At 39.3% G+C, this 18,962-nt stretch overlaps 1 protein-coding gene across 7 annotated transcripts in view; it reads left to right on the top strand.

The window, feature by feature from the left end:
- FRY (FRY microtubule binding protein) overlaps window positions 1-18,962 on the top strand; it is a 348,688-nt gene that overhangs the window by 37,909 nt on the left and 291,817 nt on the right. The window contains exon 1 of one of the 7 annotated variants that reach the window (XM_054506293.1): window positions 2,902-2,960. The exons of 5 other annotated variants lie outside the window; for them this stretch is intronic. In XM_054506293.1, coding sequence (XP_054362268.1) covers window positions 2,917-2,960 — 44 coding nt within the window. In that variant the 5' untranslated portion in view covers window positions 2,902-2,916. Of the gene's footprint in view, window positions 1-2,901; window positions 2,961-15,781; window positions 15,811-18,962 lie in introns of those variants that run through there. One more of the 7 variants, XM_054506294.1, reaches the window with a different exon arrangement.

The following is an 18,962-nucleotide window of genomic DNA, read 5'->3' as shown; positions in this document are numbered from 1 at the left end:
TCCTGTTGGTCCATACTCAAGGATACCTGGCAATGCGGAGCCTCCTATAGAGCATTTTTTCTGATTTTTCAAGAATTCTTCCATCATTTAAACAGCACCTCCAATCATATAAAGTGAACATTGATTAGGAAAAAAGCCTGTCAACTTCTACATAGACCCCAGGGTCTTCATCATCATCAGATCAGAATACCAACTTCCTTGATTCTCCCAAGAATGGATGTGCCTTTCCCTTTAACTTGTAACATATATTTCCTTTGATTTCTTTGTGGTTTATATAGCTTTCAGGTTTTTTTCCCTTTAAATTAAAAAGTAATTATGAAGCACTTCACAAAAAAAAAAAGAATAAAAAGTATGATCACAGATACCTATGCATCCACTCTCAAAACAGATGCTAATAATTTAAGAAATTAAAACTTTCATATATAGATCTTCCTTGCCTTATGATGCAGTTACATGCCAATAAACCTGTCATAATTGAAAATATCATAAGTTGAACATGCATTTGCTACAACCACCCTACTGAACATTGAGGCTTAGCCTAGCCCACCTTAAACGTGCTCAGAACACTTTACCTTGGCCTATGGTTGAGCCAAATTACTTAACACAAAGCCTATTTTATAATAGAGTGTTGAATATCTCATATAATTGATTGAATACTGTACTGAGAGTGATAAACAGAATGGTTGTAATTATACTGGTTATATTCGTGAGCATGTGGCTGACTGGGAGCTATGGCTGCTGCTGAGCATCACGAGAATATTGCGCCACATCTTAGTAGCCCAGGAAAAGATCCAAATTCAAATTTCAGTGCATGGTTTCTACTGAATGCCTGTCACCTTTGCACCATCATAAGGTAGAAAAATTCTGAAGTTGAACCATCATAAGTGGAGTGAGACCTCCCTCTCCATCCTTTCCCCCATCCCCCTGCAAAGGGTAACAATGGCTTCCTGACGTTGGTACATTTCATTCTTATGAGGCATTTTAGTAGGTTTGTGACGTGTATCCACAAGAATATATCATGTCATAAGCCCTTAATTCCTGTCTCCACACTGGCCTTAGAGCTCAAGCTCCCAGCTTCCCAAGACCAGCCACTCACTGCTCTCTAACCCTTTCTTGTGAGTTCACCATAGTGTCACCTCCTATTCACAAAGGCTTTCAGTTCCTGGAAGTCACATTTCAGGACCCCTGTGACTTCCTGTCCTCTCTTAAAAACTTAGCTATGCATGTTATAAATTGTGTACTGTATTGGAGCCTGCCTGTATGAGTGCTTTTAACGAGAACCTTTTTAGTTTATATTCTCCACAACACTGCAAAAACTAGAAGTTCTGACTTCATTCTCAGAGACGATTTTCCTGCAGTAATCCTTTCCTGTCTGTGCGAATATTCTCATAGGACCAAGCATAAGACCGTGTCAGGTGTGAGCACATATTAGAACCCCTGTCTCCAGACGTGAGTCTCCCAGGTCTCAGTTTGCCCAGTTACGTAACCTCCGAACTGTAAGATTCTGTGATTGCTAAGAACTGTAACATGAGATGCCAAGTATTTAGGACCCTGACAAAAGAGGTTTTATAAAAATATTAACTCAGCGTTGCATAATACTGCATAAAAAATTTTGGGAGCAATTTTATTATAAAACAACCTTCATTTCTTCTTTTGTTAAGAATACTTCCCAGGGCAACTATGTGGCTCAGTCGTTGAACATCTGCCTTCAGCTCAGGTTGTGATCCCAGGGTCCTGGGATCAAGCCCCGCATCCGGCTCCCAGCTCAGCGGGAAGCCTGCTTCTCCCTCTCCCACTCCCCCTGCTTGTGTTCCCTCTCTCGCTGTGTCTCTCTATGTCAAATAAATAAATAAAATCTTAAAAAAAAAAAAAATACTTCCCAAAGTGACCATAGGTATTTTCTAAAAGAAGACACATAAGACCATAAAATAGAATTACTTTGTTTAATAAGTGAATATATTGCTTTTAGCAAATGCCCTCAAAAGCTTGCATTCTTTTCCTTAATAATGGCTATTTTGTGTTTCTTTCTTAACAAAGCTTCTTTTGCCCTTATCCACTCCTTACTCAAGACCACTGCCAAATTTTTAATTATAAGTAACTTACTTTGTAGATTACTTTGAGGGAGATGAATCCTGACCACTTACTGGAAGGATAAAACTAGAAATCCTAGTGAAGTCAAGTTTTACCCGAAACATTCTGTTCTGACAGAATCATTTTTCCTTTTAGAAAATCTGGCGTGGGACTCTGTCCCCTGGGCCAGGTTTCACCTGTGCGTTCCAAAGCCTCTAAAGCTTTGCTGTGATCTACTTGTTTGCTTAAAGGCCAGTAAACATAAGGAATACAGCAGGCTTTTAGCCAGACTGAGGACTAACATTGAGTAATTTACAATGCTTCCTGATTGAATGTGTCGTTGTGAAACTGGTGGAGATAACACGTTCCTTGAGCTCCTCCCGCCCGGAACCGCGCACTGGTGCCCAGGCACGCAAGCAAGCTTGCCCCGGAGTTTCGTAATGCGTGATTTACACACACGGCTCCACGACCACCGACCATGCCTCCGCCAGCTCCCTGTTGCTAGCGTTAAGGATGGTATTGGGTTTCGAGCCATGACTGCAACTTCTTTCGTTTAAGAAATAGAAGTGGATATTTATATTTTCCCGTTATAAAATGCTTTGAAATACATTTTATATTGTTTGGTGGGATAAACCTAAGCTGAGGACAACATTCTGATGGAAAACAAAGAACCTGTTGAAAGGAAAGTATGATAGGATAACCCTGACAAATGATTCTGGAAGTTTTACAGAAACCTTCAGGTAGAAGAGCCTTCAAGGTCCCTTGTCAAGCAGGAGATGTAATGGGGCTGCTTTTTTGGAGTCTGTCAGAGTGAAGAGTTGAACTGACATCACACCAAACAGCAGGATGCTAGTCTGCCTCAAAGTGCCATCATACGACTATGACATGGGGTAAGACACTACAGTTTTCCTTATCTGGAGCTCTGTGGAGATTGGGTGTGGTAACCTAGTGAGTTCTCCATCTCTAAAGAGCCTGTACACAAGAAGATGTCTTTCCAAATGTAGCAGATACTAACTTTGTTTCCATTAGTACAGGTACAAATGCTGTGGAAATCTGACACATTTGCCCACTTGATTTCAATAGACACACTGTTTTCACCTTATTAGCTTATACTGGATATTGAGTAACCTGTTCCTCTGTTCACTGGAAGCCATTTTGTTTCCTTGGGATTAATTTCTTCATGTCTTTACTGACATGAAGTTCCATGTCAGTACAATGAATGTTCAATACTGACGTGAACTTTTTAACTTCCCTGATCTAGTTTAACTACCAGGGGTATCTATTACTGATGTTTTAACCTTCCCACCATGCCATTGACCTGCTTCTAGGTCCAACTATTCATTCATGTATGCATTCAACAAACATTAAGCATCTCTCATGTTCCAAGCCCTACACAAGGCTGGGACTGAAATTGCAAAGTAGGGACAAGAAGACAGTCCCTAGTAATAATCACAACATGTAAGCATTACTCCAGTAGAGGTCAAGAAGGTGTCATGGGACCATACAGGAGGCAGCTCGGTCTATTAACTTAAAACTTTAGGAACTTAAAAATTATGTTCCTAAGACGTAATCTCAAGTCTCTTGATCCTTAAATTTACTATTAGCTAATAAACCATATTCTGACATAATTCTTTACTTGTTTCAGTATTATTAATTTCATTCTTCTTTATATTCTAGTTAGTCAATGATAATATGCTCACTTCTGCTCTATCCTCCGTCTGTTTTCTTCAAAAAATGGCACTTACATTTATTTCTCTTTTCTCAAATGTATATCATAAGGAAAATATCAAGAATTTAGCTACATTTGGAAACGACTCCATGAAATTGTACTTACTAGTAAAGATGTAATAAAAATTACAGATAAAAATATAATAGTCAACCAATTATATTTTGAGTTGGTTTACTCAAATATATTTATGTTCTTAATGGCCTACTCTAGAGATATTTGGATGTAGTTATTGGGAATAATCTGGAGATGTGAGAAGTGTTTGGAGAGTGTAACTAGAAGTCGAGATTGTAAGTTTTTGAAGAGGAAAAACAAAAAGAAATCTGGATGGAAGTATGGTACAGAATGGCAATTAAATGCCATATTTTTGTGGAAAGAAGATAATCTCTTTGCCTACAACACCTCCAGATGTGGTCTGAGCACTGCCAAAACGACAGATGGGCTCTTTATTTATCCAGCTCAACATTGTATTTCCTTTTGAAAGGTAGTACTATCATGTTATTTTTTATAAAAATAATTTAGTACTGGGGCACCTGGGTGGCTGAGTTGGTTAAGTGTCCAACTCTTGATTTCAGCTTAGCTCATGATCTCAGGGTTGTGGGATTGAGCCCCGAGTTAGGCTCTGTGCTCGTTGGGGGGAGTCTGCTTGGGATTCTCTCACCCTCACCCCCTGCCCTTCCCCCTGCTCTTTCTCTCTCTCTCTCAAATAAATAAATAAATCTTTAAAAAGAAGAGAGAGAGAGTTTAGTACTTTCATCCCAAACTTCTGAGCTTTGGGTATATCTATTCTGGATTTGGAGTTTTTTAAAAAAATATTCAGAAACACTAATTGAGCACCATGCTGTTTCAGGCACAGTGTTAGGCCCTGAGGACAAAAGATGAGTAAGACTCTAGCTGAAGGATTTTATGATATTCTAGTGGGAGTGACAGACACATAAAAAATAATTAGAGAATTTACTGCCTGGGGAAATTGGTAAAGGCTAATCATTCAATCAATAAATATTTACTGAGAACCTTCTCTGTGCAAGACACATAACAGATACTCATTTGTAGATTCAGAAACCCCTTAAGTGTGGTACCAGGCTATGTATTTCTAGGTTATCTATGAAAGTTTAATGTACTTTTTGTGAACTCCCTAACTACATTTTCTTGAGTTTTTAATCCAGTGATAGGAGAAGAAGTCAATATAGTAAATAACTATTGGTTCCTGAATGATTACTAATTTATTTTTAAGTACTTAAAAACTGCTTGTTTTATACCTTGCTCTGGAATTTGGACATAAAAGAAAATCCATGTGATAGTTTCACAGTTTCTAAACTGTACTTTTCCTCTTTCTTTGAAGTTGACTACTTCTCCCCTTTGTTGTTCTTTCTCCAAGTCTAAGAACAGAAGTTTTGTGAACACATTGACAGTTATTTCAGGGTGCTCCCTAAAGATTTATTTGAGTCTGAAGACTTGAACTGAGAGTGTCTGGGTGTTCTCTTATTATCTCTTACTTATACTGGGCTTTTACTCCCTTGAACTCATGTTTATTGTAACTTAAAAATAAGGCTCACTGACTGAAAGGACAGACACAAACTGCTTGGGAGAAATTCAGTACTCTGACCACAGTCCTGACTCCATCCCTCCTGCATTCTGTGGATATTTATGAGTGCAAGCAGCATTTCAGATGCTGGCTGTGGATGTAACTTAAAGCAGACATCCTTAGCTCAACAAATTGTTCCTTTGTGCCCTTAACTTTGGTTCATTCTGGGCTTCTAGCCTTCCTGACAGAATACACAGATTTGTGCCTCTTTAGTGTTATTTCTTCATCAAGCTTTTATGTATCTGCTTCTGAAATTCTCATTTCCCAAAGAGATCACTCTGCCACCACATGAGTATCTTTGTATGTCTCTGTTTTTATTTCTCATGGGGATCATTTGGGACATGGGTTCAGAACATTTTATTTTTTAAGCTGTTTTCCCTTTAAACTCTCTGGGGGAAAATGGTACTCATCTTTTCTCTGAAATAGTAATGAAGGATAAGAAAAGAATATGGAGCAACTTCAGGCAAATAGTTGGGGAGAAGCATTACAGTAATGTGGAAAAGAACAGGCAATGGTCTGGTAATAGCCCTTGGTTGAAGCTAGTCTATATAGGACAGGGAGTTTAAATGACCTCACACCGTGGTAGCTCCCTATCACAGATATGCATGATTTTTTGCTTTAGTGCTTAACTTACTTTTTCTCTATGAATTATTTAATATAAAACATATCACATGATATAAAACACAAAATATGTAAAAACTGTACATCGCAAAGCCTCCCTTCCTTCCTTAAACCCTATCCATTCAGTCCTGCCTCCCTTACCCCTTTACATTACCACAATTATTGGTTTCTTTATACATATACAAGTCAATATAAATATAGATTCTTTTACTTCTCTTTTACACAAAAGGTAGCATCTTATGAAGATGGTTTTGGAACTTGCTCTTTCACACTTACTGTATCTTGGAGATCTTTGCAAATCAGGATAGGGAGAGGTCTTTGCCATTGCTTAAAGGTATATGTATTCCACTGATAAATGTACTATATTAATTATTACCTACTACCCCACTGGTAGATATTTATGTTGCTTCCAACATTTTGCTATGACAAACACTGCTCCAGTGAATAAACAAATAATAAGCCAGTGTATCTGTAGAACCAATTTCCAAAAGTGGAATTACATGTAATTATAGTTTGGATAGAAGCTGCCATATTAACCTCCACTGGGATCTGTATTAATTTACACTCCTGCTAGTAACATATGACAGTATCTGTTTTGCTATAATCTCACCAACAGAATGTATTGTCTAACTTAATTAATTATTAGAGCTTTTTATGCACACAAATTATAACTCTCCCCAAATTTTTAAAATTTCTCTGATGCCTATCACTATGACATTTTTTCATACCCTAGTGGGGAGCACAGCACAGCTTACCTTATTTTCCCTAATTTCAGAGCAAGAAGTCCCCTTCTCATGTTCTAGGCCTCTACCTCATCCCCCCACATCAATCAGGACTTGGCTTCTCAGTCGTCCTCTTGTCCTTCTGAATCTTTGGCATGTCACTTTTTATTTCTTCCCCTATGCCCATGAGCATACTCCTACTACCATTATTAAAAATAAAGAAATGGGAAAACCCTCCCTGGGCCCCATATTTTCCTGTGGCAGCAGTTTTCAGGGTTTGGTGTATTAGTAAACCTTGAGGGTTCTTCTGGAATGAAGAGATCTAGAGAATTGTTTTATGATGTAAAATAATGTACATGAATTCTTACTCTTCTTTTGTAAATAATAAGCAAGTTGGATCTGATCCTTTCCCATTCTTTGTCGCAAATGGATCCCTAACCTAGAGCCCCAGCACAGATGTCTACACAGTTCCAATCCTGTTTATCCAGTTGCCTGCAAGACACAGATCCTCATAGTCCTATTTTCTCAAAGCCAACATGCTCAAAAGTGAGCCCAACTTCCCATCCACACTGGTATGTCTCCTGGTCCTCTCTCTCAGTTGGTGGCATCACTGTTCACCTAATCATCCAAACTCCAAATCAGGGAATAGTTCTTGAATCATCTCTGTCCCTTCTGCCACCAAATCTAACCAATGGCTTCCCATTACCTCCTAAATATTCACTGACTCTGTATCCCCTACCATCACTGAACTGGTTTAGGTCCTCATCATTTCTCATCTGATCTTTTGCAGGTTTTTAACTCATCCCTGCCTGCAGTTTTGTCCCCCTTAATTCATCCTTTACCAGCTGTGTTCCCTGGTGTGAAAATCTTAGTTACCTTCTTAAAACCCTTCACATATATCTACCACCTAGAGGATAAAACCTAACCTCTCTCTTGGCCAACGTCTATTTCCTCCCTCTCTCCAGTCTCTTCTTCAGCCATCTCTTGCCCCCTAATTTTTATTCCAGTGACTCCAGTTACTTCCAGTTCTCTCCATTCTTCATGCCACATCTCCCCTAAGTGTCTGTAGAAGCCTTCAGATATTGAACACGTATTACTGAGCTATAAATATAATATGCATTACCCTAACTGGAATGCCTTCTTTCCCCTCATTCCTTTCTCTCAGCTACTTGTAGTCATTCTTCCAGATGAAGCTAATATGTCACCCCATCTAGGAAGTGTTTATTAATACCAACACGCCACACTCCCTTCCCTGCCCCACACAGGTTGAGACGGGAACTTCTCCCTCGGTTCCATTGTGGCTCCCTCTATCACTACACTTACCATGTTACCTGAACCACATGTGTAAGTTAAAATTTTTTAATAGCCACAATAAAAAAAAGATAAAGAAACAGGCAAGTTGATCTTAGTATTTTCTGTTTAATCCAACATATCCAGTATGTTACCATTTTAATGGTAATCAATGTAGAAATTATTATTGAGATATTTTATATTCTCTTTTTGGACTAAGTCTTTGAAATCTGATGCATGTTTTATACAGTACAGCTCAAGTGCTCAATAGCCACATGGGACTAGTGGCTACCATATTGGATAGTACAGGTTTAGGCTATGACCCAATGAGGACATAAACCACATTTTGAGTCCCTGGCACAAAACCCAGTGCCTAGCATTTGGTAGATACCCAATATATGTGGAAGTAGACGAGTGGAAAGAAGCAATCTGCAAGTCACAATGCATATGTAACAAGGATCGTCTTTATTAAGGTGTATTTTTCTTTGCATTTCCTGATATTCAACCTTTCCCTATTCTGCAAGGGCATGTCTATTTCTAGGTTTATTTCTAGGTTATTGTTTGTTGCAGCAGAAATACAAAGTGAAAGAACGAATCACTATTTAGTTTTCTGATACCCAAAGTCAGACTCTTTCTTACTTTCTTTTTTTTTCCAAAGAAAGAAAAGAGATGTTTTTGTTTTTTGGGTTGGTTTTTTTTTTTTAGCTCTCATTGAAAACACATATTTTAGACATTACAGACTATCAAATACACTAAAACCTGCTTGTAATTCAACATGACCAAGAAAGCCCTTATTGTCTACCTGTCCTCAGTGGAAGTAATAGGAGTTTTGTACGTAGTACATGTAACTATGTATAATCTATTTAGAATATAATAAGAAATTAGCAAAAGAAATATCACCATACAAGGTGATCAAATGATTTAATGGAACTGAGACCTGGCTATGTAGTGTTTAGATAAAAGACATTGTGCCGCAGGGTAAAGAACAAAGATCATACTTTTTTAAAAAGTGAACTTAAGAATAATAGAATGAACTAATCATATTCTAGATTTTAGCCCATCTACACAAAAGGTTCTTTAAGATGTGGATTCTTTCTTCACCTTTGACCTCATTCAAAATGTTCTAACACTGAAACAGTGTTGCAAGATAACAAACAGAAGAATGTTGGAGAGGAAGAGTAGGGCTCAGCCATTACTAAATGAAGATAAAGGGCTGATTTGTGCTCTTTTAGTTATTAGAAACGATCATTAAGGCCAGGTGGGATGCAGGTGGTTAAAGAGGGCACCTGAACAAACAAGTATTGAATTTACAGAATGCCTTCAAGTCTCTTCTGGGCTCCGTTCCCAAGGCAGACTCAGAAGTTACCTGCCCTGCCAGGTACCTACTAATCTATCCCCCCAGGAAGGGAACATTTTCTCCATGACTGTATGAAGTGTCTCTTGAAAGCTCCAAGTCTGATTTTTTTCTGTATGCTAATTGGTACAGTGCTAAGTTTTGAATAATTGAACAAGTAATTTTTGATGGTGGAATGGATCCAATATTCCCAGAAACTGTCCTAATGGTCCCAAATGCAGGAAAGACTTCACAGACATTTCAGTGTACCTGTAACTAAGATATTAATGTCAGCCTCTAGATTCAGGCTGATAGTTCCTGGGGGAGCATGCAAATTCAGGCGAATTAGAAGATGTAATATGAGATGTCATCTGCAAAATAAGAAACTGAACACTTCATTTAAATGTTTGGTTTTTCTCTCAGCCTTCCGATCAAAAATGTAAAAAAGAGATGCTTAGTACAGTGTCCTGGAATAAACCACTGAGGCTCCTTTTACCTTTCCATAGAATGTATGGGATGTATAAAATATGCTGAGTGCTATATCCTCCATTATTTTACCCCAGTCATTTAACAGAATGTCAGCTTTCCATGTAGGGGAATTGCCAATTGTACCCACTCCATACCTCTCCACAGCAAGTTGAGGTCACCATCTTCCCACTGTATACTCTTTCCTCTAATGAAGCTTTCCTTTCAAACACCCATGTTCTCTATATTCTATCCCTATCAAAATGTTCTCCAGAAGTGGTCTGAAACTTTTACATACAACTAATAGAGCAAAGTCTCATCCAAGACTTGAACAATTGAGGCTTCCATACGTGTGTCTGTTTCTAATATGACAAGGTGCCTTACTGTGTGTCCTTTTCATGGGATGAGGAGGATGAATTAACTCAGGAGGAAGAATTAAGATTTACTGAGATCAGCTGCCTACTCTTTCTAAGATTCAAAATAGGATGGGGTTTTTTGGAGGGTTGGTGGGGAGGTCCTAAAGGCTGGACCTTCTTCCTAATGAGCTGTCAGAAAGAAATGGAATTAATCGTTTGGTCTGGGTGGAGAGTGGGGTGAAAATAAATGCACAGTGGTGAGGTTGATTCCCTTGGGCAGGAAGGGAACAGAGGTGCAGGTTCTGGGAGAGGTGGATGTCCAAGGTGGTGCTTGAATCCATCTGGTGAGGCAGAGCCTTAGAGGAATTGAGCCCCCTAAAGATAGGCACTGGCGCTTCAACCTCAGGAGTCTGAGCAAGGGGAATCTGAGATCAGGCAAAGGGGGTGGAGTCCCTGTGGAGAAATTCACTTCCCAATTTTCCACCATTTGAGGCAGACAGGGGAGCAGGAGAGACTTGACCTCCACATGGAGGAGCAATGTCAGACAGCAAAGAGGCTCCGAGCCCAACAGCAACATGTAGGGCAGCAATGGGGGCAGAAGACTTTGTGGGATTTGTTCACTTGAAAATGGTTTATTTTATGTGTGTGAATTTTACTTCACTTAAAAAAAAAAAAGGCTTAGTGGTGAGGACTTAACCCTTCTCAGGAACTAGAAATCTGGCAAGCCTCTTGTTGGAGCTGTCAGTGCCTCAGGGAATTCTCAAATGATCCAAGGGAAGAGGAGGGAAACACCAGAGACCAGTAAGTAACTGCGGGAACAGTGCTGGGATGGGTTCTGATTTAGTGGGAGAAAGAAGTTTGGTATCACTTGACCCTCAAGTCTTTTATCTAAACACTACATAGCAATGCATATGCATTATCCTATAAACAATACTGTTGGCTCTCCACTGCCTACAGAAATAAAAAATCTAAAACTGTTTCAGTGGCATTTCAGACTCTCTACATGAAGCTCCAAATCCTTCCTTGGAGTCTCCTTTCCTGCCATCTTCCAGCCACCCTGGTTCCATAGCTGTTCCCTGGTGTGACTTCTGCTTGAATATCTCTCTGCCTTTACTCGCATGGTGGTAACAGACAGATGCCAGTTTGGGATTTGTAATGGGTTCCATGTAAGGGGAAGAGCCTTTGAACAGCAGATCTGTTTGTTAATTGTCCATCTCTTACCTTTATAATCTCCCCTACTTCTCCCTGACCCTTAACCCTCCAACCTGTTGTCTTCCTACACCACATAATATTTGATATCAGAGTAAAAAAAAAAAAATCTCACTTGTCATCTTATCAGTTAATCACTTTGCCATTTCTTGTCCTGGTATATTTATTCATTCACCCCATTAAAATTCAACAAATACACGAGGCACTATTCTTGGTCCTGGGAATCCAAAGGTAAATAGGTCATGGACCCAGAAAAGCCCTGCAATTCTAAGAGAAACCGTTTCCCAAAAAAGAAGGCTCACCTCTAATTGTGAAAGTTATTGGACTTTATGGATGCTTATTTACATCTCTTTAGAGTTTACAAGTGACTTAAAGATGTTTTGAAGACTTATTTGTGTTTATCTCATTGATACAGTCTTTGTTTGCTTAAAATATTAAACAATTCAAAAGAATTCTGCCAACTATTGTGGGACCCTATGCCTTTTTACTAAATACAGTAGCTAAAAGGCCATATACTCTGAAGCAGGATCACTCAGAAGCCCCTTTTCCAGCCCATTGCATCTTTGAGTATGAAAGATGTAAAGCCTACAACAGCATGTCATGGGAGAGATGATTTGGCCAAAATAGAACATGAAACAGCGTATGGGTCATAACTTCAGAAAATCTGGATATAAGCATGTGAACATATTTTTTTTTCTCTTCCAACATAGGTGCCAAAGGAGGGAAAACAATGCATTGGACTGTATCCAATTAGAATTAAAACTATAAGAGAAAACAAAGGCCACAATTTTGATTTCTCAGAGATTAAGTCTGGGTGGGCAAAGGTGATGGTGTCCTAAAGAGACCACATCTGGGGAGGTGCTGAACCATTCTCAAATCTATATCTCCATTCACATATGAGTGGTCTTCTCTGAGCTAGACTATATTTATTTCAAAAAATAATAATAAAATATGTCCATTTAAATTCTGTGATTTCTATGCTGTGATTTCAATTATTTTCCCATGAGTTGTGCTCTTTTCTATAGAGATGTTTAATATGCTTGTCACGAGAAGGAAATACTTTCTCTTAGGTTCATTACCTGGACAATGGTAAATAGATGATGTGGAAACTTACCTAATGCAATAAAGTAAATTCTGGAATGTAAATTACCCTCTCTCTGTGGCATTCTGTTTGCAACTTAATTATTGCCTATTTTAAATGATTTTCCCCGGCCCCTAGAGTTTATGGGAAAGAAGGTTATAATCTCAGACTTAGCTCCAATCAAAAAATAATTTTCCACATACTGTATCATTTGGCTAATAGTTTTTACCTTGAATTTTCTGCATCTGGGTTAGATTACCATTACTTCTAGGATATCCAGAATATTATTGGTTAAAACAAATAGGTCTGCCACTGTAATGGAGCAATGTAAATTATAGAAGATAATAGTGTTTGTATAGCACACTACACATGCATGTGCATTGCCTTATTTAATTATCAAAATAAGAATCAGAATCAGGTAATATCACTATTCCCAATTTACAAATGGAAAAAAACCAAGACTCTGAGAGGTTATGTAATTTACAAAGAAACACAGTTATAAATGGGAGCTCTGAGTTCAACCAAATTTTTTGACTCCAAATCCAGCTTTGAGTCTACTTTTTTCTTAAAAATCATTTGTTTTTTTCTGTTTCTCTAAGGCAGTCGAGCTCTGGAATCAGGAGACCTGAGTTTGAATCTCAGTCCTACCAATTACTAAACATGTGGCCTGGACAAAGTACTTGACCTCTCAAAGCCTCATCGTATCTTGAGGCTATTACATCCAGCTGATGACTGACCTACCTCTTGGGATTGTGAACATTAAATCAGATCATACTTACAAAGCTCAAGCATGCAGTAACCACTCAATAAATGTTGTTATTTTTATTGTTATTCTCAGGATAAATCTTAAGGAAAAGTTTTAAGAGTTGATGTGAGATTTACATTTTTTTAACTTTCAAATTTAAGAATGTCTGTCTGGCCCAATTCTTCAACCACTTTTCTTATTTTTCTCACCATGAGTAATCTTTGGCAAAGATGTCTAGCGATGCATGAACCTCCAAAATACAGTATTTCTACTTGGTCCTTCTCCTACCACACTTAGAAATGATCTTGTAATTCCATCTATACTACACTGAGAGTTAGTCCTCCTTTTCTATATTTTTAATGGCATGCATTTCTCCTGCTTATAATTCAATTTAATTGACAGGCACAGTTGGGGAAATTCTCCAGTAATAAGTCAAAAATATTAATCCTACTCTTCTGGAACTAGAATTAGATATATGTTAGAATTTCTCATTCTTAATCTCTCTTTTTTTTAAGGATTTTATTTATTTGACACAGAGAGAGAGAGAGAGCACAAGGAGGGGGAGAGACAGGCAGAGAGAGAGGGAGAAGGAGAAGCATGCTTCCCACTGAACGGGGAGACCAGGACCCTGGCATCATGACCTGAGCCAAAGGCAGACGCTTACCCAACTGGGCCATCCAGGCACCCTTCTTAATCTCTTTCATAGTTCCTTTCTCTTCTTCTGTTTATGCTACATTCTGCATAATTTCTTCAGATACATCTTTCAGTTCACCAATTCTTCTGGCTATGTTGAATTTGTTAAATTCCATTGTTAAATATTGTTAAATCTGTTCATTTCTAACTTCAATTATTAAATTTTTAATTTATAAAGTGTATTTGTTTCTCTGCCTAATCTATTTGAAATCTTTTAATATTTTTTGTTCCCTGAACAAATTTTCAAACTTGTCTTATAGTTATTTAAACATAGTAAATATAGGGCACCTGGGTGGCTCAGTCAGTTAAGTGTCTGCCTTTGGTTCAGGTCATGATCTCAGGATCCTGAGATCAAGCCCCACATCATCGGGCTCCCTGCTCAGTGGGGAATCTGCTACTCCCTTTCCCTCTGCCCCTCCCCCCACTCATTCAGTCTCTCTCTCACTCTTTCTCTCAAATAAATGAAATCTTTAAAAAAAAAAAACATAGTAAATACAGTTATTTTGAAGTCTGTATTTACTAATTCCATTATCTGAAATCCTTGGGAGTCTATTTTTGCTGTCTGTTGTTTCTGTTAATTGTTCTTTATGATGCCTTGTTTCCTTGTATATTTAGCTAGTTAACTAGTTAGTTTTTTTTACTGTGAACTACTTATTTTCCTTGGAATTTTATGTGTGACAATTCCTTGAACCCAAGACAAAGTTGCATTCCTTCAGAGAGGTTTGACACTTCTTTCTTTTTTTTTTTTTTTTTTCAGTTTTTATTATTGAAGTAGAGTGGACATAGGATGTCATATTAGTTTCAGGAGTACAACATAGTGATTTGACAATTCTATACATTATGCAGTCTCACCAAAGTGCAGTCACCATCGTCACTATACAGCATTATTACGGTATTATTGACTATATTCTCTGTGCTGTACTTTTCATCTCTGTGACTTATTTATTTTATAGCTGGAAATTTGTATCTCTTAATCCCCTTCACCTATTTTGCCCATCCCCCTCACACCCGTCTCTGGCAATCACCAGTTTGTTCTCTGTATTTATGAGTCTGTTTCTGTTTGTTTTTGTTTTTTAGATTCTACATATAAGTGAAATCATATGTTATTTGTCTTTCTCTGTCTTACTTCACTTAGCATAATACCCCCTGGGTCCATCCATGTTGTCACAAATGACAAGATCTCATTCCTTTTTGTGTCTAAGTAATATTCCATTGTATATAGACCTCACCTTCTTTATCCATTCATATATCAATGGACACTTGTATTGCTTCCATATCTTGGCTATTGTAAATAATGCTGCAATAAACACAGGGATGCACGTATCTTTTCAAATTAGTGTTTTTATTTTCTTTGGGTAAATACCCAGGAGTAGAATTACTGGATCGTATGATAATTCTATTTTTTAATTTTTTTAGAAACCTCCATGCTGTTTTCCACAGTGGTTACACTAATTTATATTCCCATCAATAGTGCATGAGAGTCCTGTTTCCTCCACGTCCGTGACAATACATGTTATTTCTTGTCTTTTTGATACTAACCATTCTGACAGGTGTGAGGTGATATCTCATTGTGGTTTTGATTTTTATCTCCGTGATGATTAGTGATGTTGGGGTTAATATCCAAAATATATAAAAATATATAAATATAAAAATAAATGTATAAATATATATAAATATATAAAGAAGTTATACAACTCAACACCAAAAATCCAAATAATCTGATTTAAAAATGGACAGAGGACCTGAATAGACATTTTTCCAAAGAAGACATTCAGATGGCATTTATTTTTCCCAGAACACTACCTGAGACCACTACCACTCAAGGATCCCTCAAAATCAAATTTTTGGCCTGAAATATTTTGGACTACCTAAGCAATGTGAAATTCAGCTCCAGACTAACATGAGGACCAGCATGTGAGTCAAAAATTTTTTGCAGTGATTTTTTCTTCTCTTAGTGCCTAGATTTGCAAGCATTATATATATATATACATATATATATATATATATTTTTTTTTTTTTTGGCATCCCCCTGTTGGTATGGGGGTGGGTGTCATTTTCCATTCACATACAATGAGTACACAGCCCTCTGCAGTCTCAACTCTGTGTTGGAGAGGAGCTCGTATTAGACTCCTCCACATACGGGGGCAATCTCTGGGCTTTTTGCCTGCCCTCTGCATGGTCATGAAAAATCAAAGCTAAAGTTTATGCAGTTAACAAGTGCCCCCAGAGAGAAAGTTGACTGTGATGTTCTGCTTAACACTGAGTTCCCTCACTTAGGTTTTATGTCCAAGAATTTAAATAATTTATCGAGGATACTTCATTTGCTTCCAGGACGAGGGGCAGTCCATGTACCTATTCTCCATATTACCCAAAGCAGAAGTCCTTCCCCATGTTTTTATTAATTCAGTCTTTTGTTTCAAATTTGGTCCAAATTCGGTAAAATGACAAATTGGGGGAAAAAAATTGATCCATTGAAAATCAAGAGAAGGGACGCCTGGGTGGCTCAGTCGTTGGGTGTCTGCCTTCAGCTCAGGTCATGATCCCAGGGTCCTGGGATTGAGCCCCGCATCGGGCTCGATCCCAGGGTCCTGGGATTGAGCCCCGCATCGGGCTCGATCCCAGGGTCCTGGGATTGAGCCCCGCATCGGGCTCCCTGCTCGGCAGGAGGCCTGCTTCTCTCTCTCCCACTCCCCCCGCTTGTGTTCCCTCTCTCGCTGTCTCTCTCTCTGTCAAATAAATAAAATCTTAAAAAAAAGAAAATCAAGAGAAAATGGTTAAGCAAGCAACTAAGTTATTTCTTTTCGGAGATTACACCATGTATCTGTGCTAGCTCTGCATTCGCTGTACAGTAAGTAACTGCCTACCAGGGATGGCAGCCACACAGGCCCTCCCTCCAGGGGCAGCTTCAGACCTGTGGGCTCACACTGCGGAAAACACTGCTGCTCCATAGGTATTTAGGGCTCTCAGTCTCTGGCTTGGTAGTGTCCAGAACCGAGAGTTGTCCACACTAGAAGGGCAGGCAGCTCTACTCAGGGGAGGGCTGAGTGTGGTGGTGGGGAGACGGGGGAGTGTTGAGTAGACTCTTTGGGATACAGTGGAGCATTATTCCAGAGAAGTCAGAGAACAAAGGGCTATGTCTGCCAAGAGGCGTTCTCCCCAGAAAACAACAAGAAACCTAGATCTGGGTTAACGAGGCTTCTCTGCAGCTCCCTAGGCTCCTGACAGCATACCTTTCACCTCAGTTCTCGTCCTCCAGCCATGGTTGCCACCCCCTCATGGATGCAGCTTTATCCACTCAACTTCTGCTCCTCCTCTGCTCTCCTTCCCCAGCCTGATATCATTTATCAAGCAGAAAAATCTCTCTCTATAAATAGGCATCCAAAGCTTTCTCAGCAGAGCAGTTTTCATGGCCTTTTGAGCAAGACAAAGAAAGACCTATTTGGAACTGTGGGTTAAGGCAGTAGTTCTGAGGTTTTACAAATTTCTTGGACCAGTTAAATGTTTAGAAAATTAAAAGCATTTACAAAGAGGTTATTTACTTTTTAGTTTTCTAAGTAAAAATATATGTATTTAAAACTACTTCAAACCAGTTTTTGCTATTGTATCAGTTTGCTGCCTAAGAAACACCCCCAAATACAGGGGCTTACGATGGCACATGTTTATTATTGTCATGCTTCTGTGGCTCCTCTTGTCTGGAAATGCTTGCCTGGGGCTGGATGGGCCAGGATGCTCTCATTCACAACATTGGGCCCTGGGGTGTGGGCAGCTGGGACAGGGAGGGCCTCTCTCCACGTGATCTCTAATCCCAAGTGGCCAGCCAAGGCATGTTCACGTGGTGGTCAAAGGGTTCTTTCAGCAACAGAGAAAGCTCCAGTGCCCAAGTCCCTTTGCCCACAGCAAGTCACACGGGCAAGCCCAGGTTCAAGAGGTGGAGAAATGGATTCCTCCTCTTGGAGGAGCTGCTAAGTCACCTTGCAAAGGCACCAACAAACAGGGAAGAATTTATGACCATTTAAGCTGCAACCTACTATCATTATAATCATTTCCTAAAATAAAAAGAACATCTTAACAAAAAAGTTAGAATAAAAGTTCCTCAAATGTAAAATATTTAGCTTTATGAAAAAAGTCACTACATTGTCCTATGATGATGATGATGATGATTACTCCCACCACCATTAACTTCATTCTGTCAGCACACTTCTAGAGAACAGTGTCTGGGACTGCAATATTGGGAAACGGAATCTAGCAGGATTGTCGAGCATTAGGGAAAAGGGTGGCGAAACTCGAGGCAGGGAAACCAGCTAAGAATCCAGAGAGATGATACTGAGAGTGAAGGGGGTGAGTGGGAACCGGAATAACCAGAGAGCGGGGAAGTGTGATAAATAGCTCAGAGTAAGACTTAGCACCAGGTGAAGATGGTGTGGGGGGGGTGTGTGAGAGAGAGAGAGAAAGAGAGAGCATGGAGTCCTAATTCTGGAGTTTCCACTTTGGGAGAACTCCAAAATTTTATAATCATCTGTATTTGTTTCCTATTATTGTAGGACAAGTTGCCACCAACTTAGCAATTTATTTTTTACTTATTTTTTGAAGATTTATTTATTTGAGAGAGAGCTCCTGGCCGTGTGGGAACATGGGGAAGGGGCGGGCGGAGAGGGAGAGAGAGTCCCAAGGAGGCTCCCGCTGAGCACGGAGCCCAACACGGGGCTTGATCTTATGACCCTGAGATCACAACCTGAGCCAAACCGAGAGTCCAAAGCTCAACCAACTGCACCCCCCAGGCACCCCCCAACTTCACAATTGAAAACATCTACTTATTATCTCACAGTTTCCTTGGTGAGGAGTCAGGCATGGGTCAATGCTTGATCTCTGCTCAGTCTCATAGGCCAAAATCAAGGTTTTGGCTGAGCTGGGCTCTTACCTGGAGGCACCTGGGACAAATCCATTTTCAGGCTCATTCAGGTTGTTGGAAGAATCCAGGTCCTTTCAGTTGTACAACTGAGATCCCCATGTCCTTGTGGGCTTTTCCTTTTCACATGGCCCCTTCTATCTCCAAGCCCACAATGCCT

This window comes from Mirounga angustirostris, unplaced genomic scaffold, assembly GCF_029215605.1.
Source record: "Mirounga angustirostris isolate CCGP_5_RB_7025 unplaced genomic scaffold, mMirAng1.0.hap1 SCAF_3, whole genome shotgun sequence".
Lineage (NCBI taxonomy): Eukaryota > Metazoa > Chordata > Mammalia > Carnivora > Phocidae > Mirounga > Mirounga angustirostris.
Note: the sequence above shows the minus strand (reverse complement) of the source record. Positions and strands in the feature narration are given on the sequence as shown.